Source organism: Kogia breviceps, chromosome 7 (genome assembly GCF_026419965.1).
Source record: "Kogia breviceps isolate mKogBre1 chromosome 7, mKogBre1 haplotype 1, whole genome shotgun sequence".
Taxonomy (NCBI): Eukaryota; Metazoa; Chordata; class Mammalia; order Artiodactyla; family Physeteridae; genus Kogia; species Kogia breviceps.
Window position 1 is genome coordinate 38,804,258 of NC_081316.1, and position 12,796 is coordinate 38,817,053.

At 50.3% G+C, this 12,796-nt stretch overlaps 1 protein-coding gene across 3 annotated transcripts in view; it reads left to right on the forward strand.

The window, feature by feature from the left end:
- The first annotated feature begins 224 nt into the window (after positions 1-224).
- Positions 225-12,796, forward strand: part of ABCC8 (ATP binding cassette subfamily C member 8) — a 73,036-nt gene continuing 60,464 nt past the window's right edge. For 2 of the 3 annotated variants that reach the window (XM_059068684.2, XM_059068685.2), the window contains exons 1-6: positions 225-453; positions 1,722-1,863; positions 3,373-3,494; positions 9,007-9,173; positions 10,842-11,084; positions 11,975-12,163. In XM_059068684.2, coding sequence (XP_058924667.1) covers positions 306-453; positions 1,722-1,863; positions 3,373-3,494; positions 9,007-9,173; positions 10,842-11,084; positions 11,975-12,163 — 1,011 coding nt within the window. In that variant the 5' untranslated portion in view covers positions 225-305. The remainder of the gene's footprint in view (positions 454-1,721; positions 1,864-3,372; positions 3,495-9,006; positions 9,174-10,841; positions 11,085-11,974; positions 12,164-12,796) is intronic. The other variant, XM_067038132.1, reaches the window with a different exon arrangement.

The window sequence follows — 12,796 nt, forward strand, 5'->3', positions numbered from 1 at the left end:
CCCAGCGCACGCGCGCAGAGGGGCACTCACAAGGCGGCCCCCAGCGCGTCGTGCGGGCCTCCACAGTTGGAACTCGGCCCGAGCGCGTCCCGGCGGGTCGGGCTCCCCGCCGCCCCCCAGGCCCCGCAGGTAGAAGAGCGGGGCGGGGTGGGAGAGCCGGAGAGCCGGAGCGCCGACGGGGCGGGGCCCGCGGGGTGGGGGCTGGGGCCTGACGGCCGGGCCGGGCGGCGGAGCTACAGGGGACAGAGCGCGGGAGGCGCGTGGAGCCAGCCGCAGTTGGAGCCCGAGCCCGAGCCCGCGCCGCCATGCCCCTGGCCTTCTGCGGCAGCGAGAACCACTCGGCAGCCTACCGGGTGGACCAGGGCGTCCTCAACAACGGTTGCTTCGTGGACGCGCTCAACGTGGTGCCGCACGTCTTCCTTCTCTTCATCACCTTCCCCATCCTCTTCATCGGTGAGCGCGCGGGGCGAGCAGCGGAGGAGGGGAGGACGAAGGTCGGGAGGGAGGAGGAGGAGGAGGCGCTGCGCGCCGCAGCGCTCCGCGTCCCCTTGCGGCCAGGCGACCGCCGCTCGCCTCCCTCTTGGGGTCCCCCGCTCTGTGATATGCCCCGCGGTGCCGGCGCTCGCACACCCGCACAGCCCTCACTCCCGGGGTGTCCCTGAAACCGCACGCATCACAACGGAATCTCCTGACCCAGGGGACCCCCAAGTTTTGCCACCGCAGGGCCAGAGCTGGGGTGGAGAAAGGGGAAAGCAGGGGTCTCTGTACATGCTGGATAGGTCGGGCTGTAACCTCAGAGGCGCTGTGTAGGGAGCCGGGCCACCCCTCCCCCAAGGCACCCTTCTCGTCAGCCTCAGCTGGGCCCAGGGAGGAGTGCAGCCTTCGCCTCAGAGGCTGGGTGGAGGTGCTTCCCAGGGGCTAAGCCTGACAGTGTTCAGTACCCTCCGGCAATTCTGGGGTTCCACTCGCCCAGATGAAGAAGAGGCTCCGCTTCCCCAGCTAACCCCACCGCGGCGCGCGCGTCTCCGGAGCGCAATTTCTTGGGCTCGGGGCAGAGCCGATCCGACTTAGCAGCGACCCGGACGGAGGCCACCAGCGCCCCTGTTTGAAAGCCCTCTGCAGAGTTGGGCGTCACCGCCCAGACAGTCGTGTGTGCCTCTTTCCCAGGGTCCTCTTTATGTCTCTCCAAGACCTCGAATTTCTCAAGCTAGCTAGCTCTGTCAACGCACAGAGTGTTCCCTGCCTCCCCCAAAATGTGTTAATTTGCTCTAATTAAGAAAAAAGGCAAATCTTAAGATTCATATACAGCTTTTGAGAAGAAAGGAAAAACTGCTACAAAATTTAAAAGAGGAGGATGCTGCAGAAGCAAAAAGTTGCTAGTTGTTGACAAAGACAACTAGAAATAGGAAGGAAGCTTAAGCTCACATGTGTATCAAAAATTGTACCAGCATTTACACTGTTGCTCTCAACCAAACGGTTTGTTTATGTGGCTATTTGTCACACAAGAAGTCAGCATATAAAATGGGTACCTGCACGTGTGGGCCTCTGTGGGTCCGGGGTTTCACGCAAAGACATTTAGTTCATGTGTACCAGACTGGGGCATTGCCATGGGTACACTCCTCATCCCCACCATGGACCCAATGCCTAAGCACCCTCCTGGGGTTCACGAAACCTCCTCCAGGTGAACCAGGCTTCCCACCTCTTCCTGTCTCTCGTTGTAGGATGGGGCAGTCAGAGCTCCAAGGTGCACATCCACCACAGCACATGGCTCCACTTCCCTGGGCACAACCTGCGCTGGATCCTGACCTTCATGCTGCTTTTCGTCCTGGTGTGTGAGATCGCGGAGGGCATCCTGTCTGATGGGTGAGTGACTCTCAGAGGACCCAGGAGAGTGGATCTACTCAAGGGTGCTTCCTAAAAGGCCCAGGGAGACCCCAGCTCAGCTGCATTCCATGAGCCAATATCGTTTCATTTGCTAATAAATCCAGCAACTGTTTACCCAACATCTGTGTGCCAGGCTCTCTGTGCCAGGCACTGGACAGTGAGAACCAGGCCCTGCTCTCAGTGCAGCAGGGTGGAGGAGACCCAGATCTGGACACCAAGACCTGGTGAAATAATCCTAGAGCCTATTAGAGTGGATATGCCCAGTCTCTCCCAGCTGCTGCGGTTACCTTCTTGGAGGGAAAAAAATCACTCTTGCTTAAGATCTTTCCTTGGTTCCCAGTTGTTTACAAGGTCCTAAGTCCTCAGCCTGGCATCCAGGTCCCTCTCTCTCTCTAGCCTCATTCCTAAGGGCCTTCGTCCAATGCCCACCTTGCCGCTGGGCCTCACAGCATACTCTTCACACCTCTGCCACAGCACAGATCATACTGTATGTTAACATCTATATCTATTTGTAAACTGTCTCCGCCCTAAGTCAGAAAGGCCTCAGAGTTGGAATCTGCATTTTATTCATCTTTGTATTCACAGTGCAAGGCACATGCATGAGAAAGCTCCATAGACCTTTAGTGACTCCTTAAGAGAATAAATGAAATAACGTTGCAAGTAAGTACTATGGGAGGATAAAGGAAGGCAGAGTTGGGCAAGCTTCATGGTTGAGGGGACTTCTGAGCAGAATCTGGAAGGATGACTAGGGTTCTGACAGGCAGAGGAGTTCCAGAGAGGGAGGGCCAGTGGGGAGTCTTGAGAAGGGGAAGCAGGCAGGGTGGGAGCAGTGCAGCAGTGCAGCGGGGATGAAGCATGAAAAACGTGGGAGTGCTGGAGGCTGAGATGTGTAAACTGGGGGCATCTGCAGGAAGGCTTCACATGCCAGGCTGAGTGTTTGGGTTGAATTTTGTAGGCAGTTTGGAAGAGAAGAGATGTAATCAGCACAGCACTTTTAGGTGAGAACTTGAGGGCAGGATGGAAGCAGGGAGAGGCTGGAGGTAGAAACAGCACTTAGGAGTGATTGCAGTAGTCTAGGCGAGAGATAACTGCAGCCAAAAGCGGTGTGTCAGCAGTTGGGGGTGCAGATGAGGAGGAGATGAAGCAGCCATCTCACTAAGGAAGAATGGAAGGATCGGCAAGGCTCAGTAAGCGTGAACCCAGAGAGAGAAGGCCATGAATTTCAAAGCCTAAACACCAAGCTCTCATAGCATCTCTGTGTGAACGACTGGGCCCCTTAGTTAACAGGCGTGTTTGGGGTATGGGCTGGGCAGAGCTGCCAGCATATGGTATGGAACTGTATGGTATGTGTGTTCTGGAGGCCCCACTGTGTGCTGTGCCCTAAGCACGAGGCCTGGGCTACTCTGTTAGGGTACGACGTAGCTTATCTACATTTTCTCTCTCTCTCCCTCTCTCTCTCTCTCTCTGTCTCTCTTTCCCTTATCTCAGGGTGACCGAGTCCCACCATCTCCACCTGTACATGCCGGCCGGGATGGCGTTCATGGCTGCTGTCACCTCTGTGATCTACTATCACAACATTGAGACCTCCAACTTCCCCAAGCTGCTGATTGGTAGGGAAAGGGGAAGAGTGGGAAACGGGGAGGGATAGGTACTTCCATTTGTTCCTTCAGATAATGTTTGCTGAGGACTTATGTGCCAGGCACTGTTCTAAGTGCTAGAGGTTCAGAAGTAGAGAAGAAAAATTCTTGCCATTGTGGAGCTTCCAGTCTGGTGGAGGAGACGTACAAGCAAAGACAGTAAACAGACAAACAAACAAATAAGTAGTGATGATGCTATGAAGAGCATAGAGCTGGGTAAGGGGTAGAGAGTGAAGGCCGTGTTGTTGTCTGTATAGGATGCTCAGAGGAGGTCTCTGATAAGAGTGCGCATGCAGATATTTGGGGGTAGATGTTTCCATGCAAATGGCACAGCAAAGGCAAAGGCCTTCTGATAGGAACAAACTTGGCAAAGAGGCTAGTATGGTCGGAGGCAAATGAGCACAGGGAAGAATGGTAGGAGATGAGGTCAGGGGCCAGGAGAGGAACAAGGAAGACTCCTAGGCTTTGGGCCAGCGTACATGGGTGAACAGTGGTATTAGTAACTGACATGGCAAAGGAGCAGGAGTTGGGGTGTTTAGGCCACAGTTGAGTTTGAAACAGCCAGCTCAAGTGTCAGGTGGTCAGTTAGATAAACAAGTTGGGCATTCCAGAGGAGGTCTAAGATAGTCACGGCTTTATAGGTGACATCTTGAGCCCAAATGAGGTAACCTGGAGGAAAGAGAAGGGCCCCAGGACCAGAGCCTGTGGTTTGCCAACATTTAGGAGGGCCTGCTTAGACCTTCTGACACCTTGTGGCCGGGGTCCCAGTCAGAAACAACGGTGATGGCTGTTGACATTTACTGAGTGTGTACTGTGTGCCAGGCTCAATGCTAAGCTTCCTCCATGCATTATCTCACTTAACCCCCACACTCTCCCTCTTGTACTGTTGCTATCCCCATTTTACAGATGTGAACACTGAAACTCAGAGAGGTTACAGATAATAACAGTGAACACTCATTTAGCACCTGCTATGTGTCGGGCACGATCCTAAGCATTTTACATATATTAACTCATTTAATCCTTACAACTCTGTGAGGTAGGTACCATTATTATTTCCCTTTTATAGATCAGGAGACTGAGGCTCAGAAGTTAAGTGGTTTGCACTAGTCTCCCCAGCTAGTCAAGGGCCAGAGCCAAGTTTTTTGTTTTTTGTTTTTTAATTAATTTATTTATTTGGCTGCACTGGGTCTTAGTTGTGGCATGCGGGATCTTTCATTGTGGCATGTGGGCTCTTCATTGCGGCACGCGGGCTTTTTTCTAGTTGTGGCATACGGGCTCCATAGTTGTGGTGCGCGGGCCCTCCAGTTGTGGTGCACGGGCTTAGTTGCCCCACGGCATGTGGGAACTTAATTCCCTGACCAGGGATCGAACCTGCATCCCCTGCATTGGAAGGTGGATTCTTAACCACGGGACCACCAGGGAAGTCCTCAGAGCCAGGTTTAGATCCCAGGAGTCTGGCACCCAAGCAGGCTCTTAAAAAGGCTGAGACTGTGTTTAAGGATCCTCAGACTGTGCTTAGGCCAGAGGTATAAATACACAGATCTGCCTCTGTGTGGGGCTCAATCTGCATGTCTAAGGCCGGGGCTGTACATCTGACTGTTAGGCTGTGGTCAGACCGTGTGTCATTAAGTCAGACTATGATTTTTAGGAATCATAGCATCTAATTGACATCTGGAGTCTGGAACTCTCTGTGCTAAGCCAGAGACAGCACGGTGTCATGACTGGGCAGAGGATGTTTCCCAAGCTAATCACAGGTCTACCTTCCTGTGTACGGTGGGAGCTGGCTCCATCAGGATCATCCAGGTGATGCCCCCACCCCAGGGGCCCCCAAGTGAGTGTGGTTGGGGGACTAGGGGGCAGCAGGTGGAGAGGTGTTAAATACAAACTTCGGAGAGCTTCCCACGCCAGTGTCTGAAGCAGCTCCTCACGCACAGAGACCTCTCATTAACCACGAGGCCTGGCTGACCAGTGCCCCTGGACACACCCTGTCTGGGCATCTAGCGAGTTCATTTTCTCATTCTCCAGAAAGTGCATAATGTTCTCTCTGCAAAGCACAAATGACCACCCATGGATGGACCAGTCCTTCTCCAAGGAACAAAGACTAACTCCCCCCTTTGGTAGAGCTTTGCTCTCCACAAAGCCAGAAATTCTAGAACAGGGAAAAAGGAAGAGGATGCACCCCATGAGCTGCAGGGCAGTGGGTATTAGGGGAATAGCTGGCCCTTTGAGGAAGCTACTGTCTGGTCACAGGTCTGGAGTCCTGCAGAAAGGTGACCCATGATGCGGCTTACATTGTCCCACGAAGGTAACCTTGTTCCTGGACCCAGGTGAGATCATAAGGTGTTCTGTGAGAAAGTCATGTTTGAGCTGAGAACTGAAGGATAGGTAGGAACTAACTGTGAGAAGGGACAGGGGAATGCTTCAGGCGGAAGGAGCAGCATGTGCAAAGGCCCAGAGGCAGAAGATGCAAAGCACATTAGGAAGTCTGGGCAAAAGACAGCAGCTGAAATGCAGAGAGCAGAAGGGAGCTGAACTTTGAAGACTGGAGTGGCAGGTGGGGCAAGACCTTGAAAGCCACACTACAGGCGTTATTCTTTATCCCAAGGGCGATGGTAAGCCATTGAGGATTGGGATGTGTGTGTGTATGTGTTAACATATGCATAACATAAAACTTACCATTTTAACCGCTTTTAAGTGTACAGTTCAGTGGCACTCAATACATTCACGTTGTTGGGTAACTATCACTACCATCCATCTCCAAAACTCTTTCATCTTCCCATTAAACAATAACTGTACCCATTAAACAATAACTCCCCTCAACCCCTCGAAACCATCATTCGATAATACTTTCTGTCTCTATGAATCTGACTACATTAGTCACCTCGTATAAGTGGAATCATACACTATTTTGTCCATTTGTGACTGGTTCATTTAACTTATTATATTCTCAGGTTTCACCCATGTGGTAGCACGTGTCAGAATGTTCTTCCTTTTTGAGGCTGAATGATATTCCATTGTGTGTGTGTGTGTGTGTGTGTGTGTGTGTGTGTGTGTGTACACACACTCTCTCACACACACACACACCATGTTTTGTTTATCCATTCATCCATCAATGGGCAGTTGGGTTGCTTCCAACTTTTGGCTATTACAAATAATGCTGCTATGAACATGGGTGTGTTGAGATCATATTAGATTAAATTTATTGCTCTACGGAGGCTAGATTGGAGGAGGGCAAGAGGGGAATTGGGGAAACCATGAGAAAGCTCTTAAGGTGGTCCAGGGGAGACATGATGGTGACCTGATCCAGGTGGCCACCCAGATGGACAGAAGTGAATGGTTCAAGATAAGTAGGAGGTAAAATAGAATTTGGTAATAGGTAGGATGTGGGGGTGAGGGAGAGGAAAGGGAGGGAAGAAGCAGAGGTAATGGGAATTCAGAGTTTAAAACTCACCAGCAGCTCCTGTGTTTTACTACTTTCTTTCCTTTCTCCTGTTCTTTCAGACATGCACTAAGCTTTTACCGAATGCTGCTGTGTCTGGCAACAGGCTGAGGGCTCAGCACTGAAGGATGGGACTGTGGAAATAACCCCTGGGCTTAGTCCTGGGTCCTCAACTAACTCCCTGTGTGACCTTGGACAAGACACTCAGGCTCTCTGAGCCTCAGTTTCCCCATCTGAACAGGAATAATAAGTCCCTGCCTAAGGCATAGGGTTCTTAGAAAGATCAAATCAAACCATATCTGTTACGTGTTAGAGGCAAGACCAATCTGAGACATATTTTCAAGTCTTGGCCCCAGGAGGAACCCTCACGAAGGTCTAAAGAGGTTCTGGTGCCTGGGATAGAGTCTGTTGGGAGAGTATAGGTGTGGATGCAGGGGGATGTCCCCCAGCTAGGGGATTCCTTGTGACCTGGAGACCTGACCAGCTGAGGGACATCATCCCAGTCTTGAGGGCTGGGACCAGAAGCGGATGCTCCTGCCCTCTATCCTAATGCTCTCACTCAGGTGGCATTTGTCCCTCCCCAGTTCAATGTCTCAACCTAGTTCCCAGCCCAGAGCCAGGTTGGGACAGACCCCAGCTTTTGTCCCCAAGAGATGCCCTGGCATTTATGTCCTGGCCCACCTAGGGATGAAGGCAGGGTGACAGTCTCCTTCCCTCTCTGTGATTCCTCTAGAGAGGAGCTCTAGGCATTTAGGCTGACCTTATATCATATATAAGATCATATATATCATATATCACAGAGTATATGACTCTAGGGGGTAACTGGGGAAGGACTGCCTGTGCTAAAGCACCCCCTAAAGGGGGACTTAGTTACTGCTGTCTTTTGTTGTCACCAGCTGACTGTGGTTTATTGGTGGATTTGGATGGGGGTAGGTGGGAATTGACAGGATAGAATCCACAGATGGCTCCTGATGTTTATGGTCCAAGGTCTGAAATCTGGAAATAACAAATATATTAACAGCTGATATCCAAAGAGTACCCACTGTGTGCCAGGCTCACTGTGATAAATGCTCATGACAACTTTTGAGGTAGTACTATTATTATTCCCGTTTATGGATGAAGAAACTGAAGCCTAGATGGGTTAAATGACTTACCCAAGGTCACATAGCTATTAAGTCAGAGGATCTGTGCCCAGGAGTATCTGGCTGCAGGCCCAGCTCTAACCACTATACACACTGCCTCTCAGGACTGTGACTCATTTTTTTGTATCTCCCACTCCCCAGGCTCCCTGAGGAGCATCATCATGCCATAGTGGACTCTGGACTTGGGCGCCAGGGACCTAGGCCCTCACCCTCTGTCTGTCACTAACGTGCAGTGAGCTTGGGCATGTCACCTCCTCTCTCTGGGCCTCAGGTTCCTCATCTGTTAAATGAAAGGGCTAGATTGAAGGACCTTTAAGATCTTCCCAGCTTGGGAATTCCGCAAGGAAGCCATTGTAGGGTGGAGCCTACATGCACAGGCTCTGGCACTAGGCTAGTTCACTTAATGGCTGTGTGACCTTAGATCAGTTACCAAACCTTTCTGAGCCTCGATTCCTTTGTCTGTTAAACTGAGCATGAGGCAGGACTTCCTTCACAAGGCTAATATAAGAAATAAATGAGATAAATATGTTTAAAGTGGTTATTTGGTATGGTGCCTATAACTTAGTTAAATTTAAGAAATAATTCCACTACTTTTCTTCTTATTTATTGTAAAGGGAAATTTGGCTGACCACCTTGACTTATAAGATGATTATTATTTTTGAACATGCCTATCATTAATGTTTTAATGTATGCACAACCATCTCAAAATTACACACTCATATATTCACACACACGGACACCCCTTTACTCAGAAATGTGCATACTCACACCCATAACACTTGCTTGTCCACACACACACCTCTTCCCTGACACACTTATTTTCTGTCCTCTTCCACACAGTTGCACACACACACATGAATATGTGCACACACATCCTCCGTGCTCTCTTGTCTCGCCTCGGCAGCCCTGCTAGTCTACTGGACCTTGGCCTTCATCACCAAGACTATCAAGTTTGTCAAGTTCTATGACCACGCCATCGGCTTCTCGCAGCTGCGCTTCTGCCTCACGGGGCTGCTGGTGATCCTCTATGGGATGCTACTCCTCGTGGAGGTCAACGTCATCAGGGTGAGGGTAAGCAGGCTACTCCTGGGCTGCCACCCACCTGAGGACACACCTGGGCCAGGACAGGGCTTCTGACCCGTGTCCTGCGCCTGGGTGTGGGTCCCCACCCTCTTCTTAGCCAAACCCTAGAAGGAGTCAGCTTCTTTTACCTGCTGCCAAAAGGAGAGTTGAGGCCAGTGGGAAAAGTTTCAGGAGGAACATTCCATCCGGCCTAGCTGCCCTCTACCCCAGGCTCCCAGGGGGAGAGGAAGTGACAGCTGAGGCTGTAGGAGTCTGGGTTTAATCCCATAGAGAGGAAATAAAAGCTTCAGGTACTGGCTTCTCTGAGTTTGTTTGATTTTTTTTTTTTTTTTTTTAGGTCAGGGAGGCTTATTTTAATGTATTCATATAGTTACACATGAATGAGTAAATGTGGTAAATGTGGCTGCATACATGTCTTTTGTTTTTTATCATTTTTGCTTGCCCCCTTTCCCTCTCTGAGATTCATACCCTCCCCTCCCCCAAACGTTCTCTCCCCAGGTAACCCAGATTAACAACCTAGTATGTGTCCTTCCATTCTTTGCTTTTATTAATATAAAATATAAGTAACACATACAATAATACAAGTAACCACATACTTGTATCTGTTAAGAATTTCTTCTCAACACATATAAGTATTGTTTTTTTCTTTCAATATTAGTTTTATGAAAATGGGATCGTATTATACATAGTTTTTCACAGTTTGCTTTTCTCATCTAACAGATATGCCCTGTGACTCCCTCCAAGTCTGATATGGTTAATTTAGCTTCCTTAATGGCTGCATAATATTCCATCGTGTGGATGAGCCATAATTTATTCAGCCATTACCCTATTGATGGGCATTCACTTTGTTGCCAACTTTTTACCTTCATAAATAATGGCATATTCAACACACCAGTAGCTTTCTGTATTGCTGCTTTTATTTCTATGGGAGAGAATCCAAGGAGTGGAGTTACTGGTTCAAAGGGTCTGTGTATTTTAAATGTTAATTGATGCTGCAGATTACCTTCCAGAAATGCTGTAACCTACCAGCAGTGAATCAGAAAGCGCTTTCCCTTTCTCCAACCAGCAAGGGGGGCTATAGCCATTTCTAATTTGCACCAGTCTGATGAGCATAAAGTGCTACTTTAATCTGCATTCTCTGACTCCTCTGCTTTAGTTGGTGATTTGCAGGCTATAGAGGCTTTTATATTCCCTACCTCCACTGACCCTCACATCATCCCCTTTTTAGATGAGGATACACTTTAGATGAGATGTGTCCAAAGATGCCTTGCTAGTAAGCGGAGGAGGCAGGATTCAAACCCAGGTCTGCATGGCTCCACATTCTGTAAACCCTACATGAAACACAAAGGCATCTTCAGAATTGTAGGAGAAGATGGTATATGGGAGATTCCTGCTTCTCCCCAACCCAACCCACCCCAGGGGATTCAGAGTGGCCCTCGATGAAGAGTTATGAGTCAGGAGGCCCTTTCACTGGTAGCCAAGAGGAGTTGTGGGATCCTTTTCCTGGGTCCTGGGAATAGTCAAACGATGGCCCCATCTATTAGAGGTCAAGGGTGGGATGTCACAAACCCAGATCTTTTGCTGAGGCAGAATGGAGGGTGGTGGGAAGTTGGGAAGTTGCACTTACCCATCCCCAGTGACCCGTGTGCCCCACAGAGATACATCTTCTTCAAGATGCCGAGGGAAGTGAAGCCCCCAGAGGACCTGCAGGACCTGGGGGTGCGCTTCCTGCAGCCCTTTGTGAACCTGCTGTCCAAAGGCACCTACTGGTGGATGAACGCCTTCATCAAGACTGCCCACAAGAAGCCCATTGATCTCCGAGCCATTGGGAAGCTGCCCATTGCCATGAGGGCCCTCACCAACTACCAGCGGCTCTGCGAGGCCTTCGATGCCCAGGCGGTCAGTGGGGGCATGGCCACACCATCCATTCCCTGCCCTCTGGTTTAGAGTCACAGATGGGGACATCAGAAAGTATCAGGTCAAACCCTGGATGGGAAAGTGGGGAAACTGAGTCCCAGTGAGAGGAAGAGGCTTGCCCTAAGTCACACAGTGAACCAGGGACAAGTCCAAGACCAAAGACTCATAGGACAGTCACAGCTGGAATGGCCCTCACAGTTTAGCTCATCTGGTCTAACACTTTCATTGTCCATGTGGGGAAACTGAGGCCCTGAAGGGACGTACTGATTTCCCATGCCCTGTGCTCTTCCTTTTGGAGCCCAGTGACTGTAAAGGTGGGAATTTTCACCCATTTGGAAAGCAGGGTCATTAGTAGCCTGATCCTTACAATAACTCTATGATTTGGGCCAGGCAGACATCTCTCCAAATCACTGATGAGGAAACTGAGGCCCTGAGAAAGGCTGTGACCTCACCAGAGCTGGCCCACAGCTGGTAGGTAGTAGAGCCGGTTACCTGACTCCCAGTCCAGGGCTCCTTCGCTGCTTCTGCCCTAGCATCAAGGGGAGACACTGAGGCAGACACAGTGGCACTGGACTGGCATATGTTACTCCCTCATTACAGTGCTGTGCTCACCACGTAGTCCCTGACCAGCTGTGTGACCTTGATCCATCATCTGGCCTCAGTTTCCCCATCTGGACCATGTTGGGTCCCCGTATGGACCCACACAACCACACACTTGGTGGTTCCATAATTTCTTCCTAGAGTTCACCTTTTTGCAGCAGATGCCACTGGGTTTCCCCAGGCAGCAGGAGCCAGGAGCTCCCTGGGAGGCTGGGCCCTGCTGTGAATGGGCCCTCAACCACTCTGACCTGGCCATGGGTCTCTCTGGACAGCGGAAGGACATCCAAAGCACACAGGGTGCCCGGGCCATCTGGCAGGCCCTCTGCCATGCCTTCGGGAGGCGCCTGGTCCTCAGCAGCACTTTCCGCATCTTGGCTGACCTGCTGGGCTTCGCTGGGCCCCTGTGCATCTTTGGAATCGTGGACCACCTTGGGAAGGAGAATCGCGTCTTCCAGCCCAAGGTAGGCCACCCAGGGGTAGAGCAGGGCACCCTTTGCAAGGTTTTCACTCACGGGTGAGAAAGGGCAAGAGGCCGATGTGTGTGAGCTGTGGCTGCACCGGGGCAGCTCCTTACCATGCACAGAGCCCTTAGCAATATCCCCCTCTAGGAGATGCTCTGCATCTGGTCAACAGAAATGGTAGAAGGCAAGCTTGTGCCCTTAGAGGATTTATGGCGCCTTGCTCTTTTCACCATACCATAATCACCATAATACCTCTCTCAGTTATGTCATCATTCAGAAGGTTGCAGGAAGTACATTTGTTTATCCAGTGTCTAGAACTTCTGTTTGTTAGCTTTCAGTTCATGTCATCTTAACAAACTCTAAGTAACTTTTCAGAGATCTATCTTCTTCAGTTTTGTATATGCACAGCACTCAAGGTTCTGCAGGGCCATCTTGGTGGCTGCCGTTGCCGGGAGGAGAGTGGGAAACCTCCGTGTGTAGGGCTTTTTCTCCCTCCACTCCAAATTTTATTAAAAGCTGCCCCAGTTTTATTAACATGTTAGACTTGCCCATTAAAATCTCTTTTTAAAAAAGAGTTCCATGTCTTAAAAATATTTGAAACCCATTGGACTAGATGATATTCAATGGCCTTTC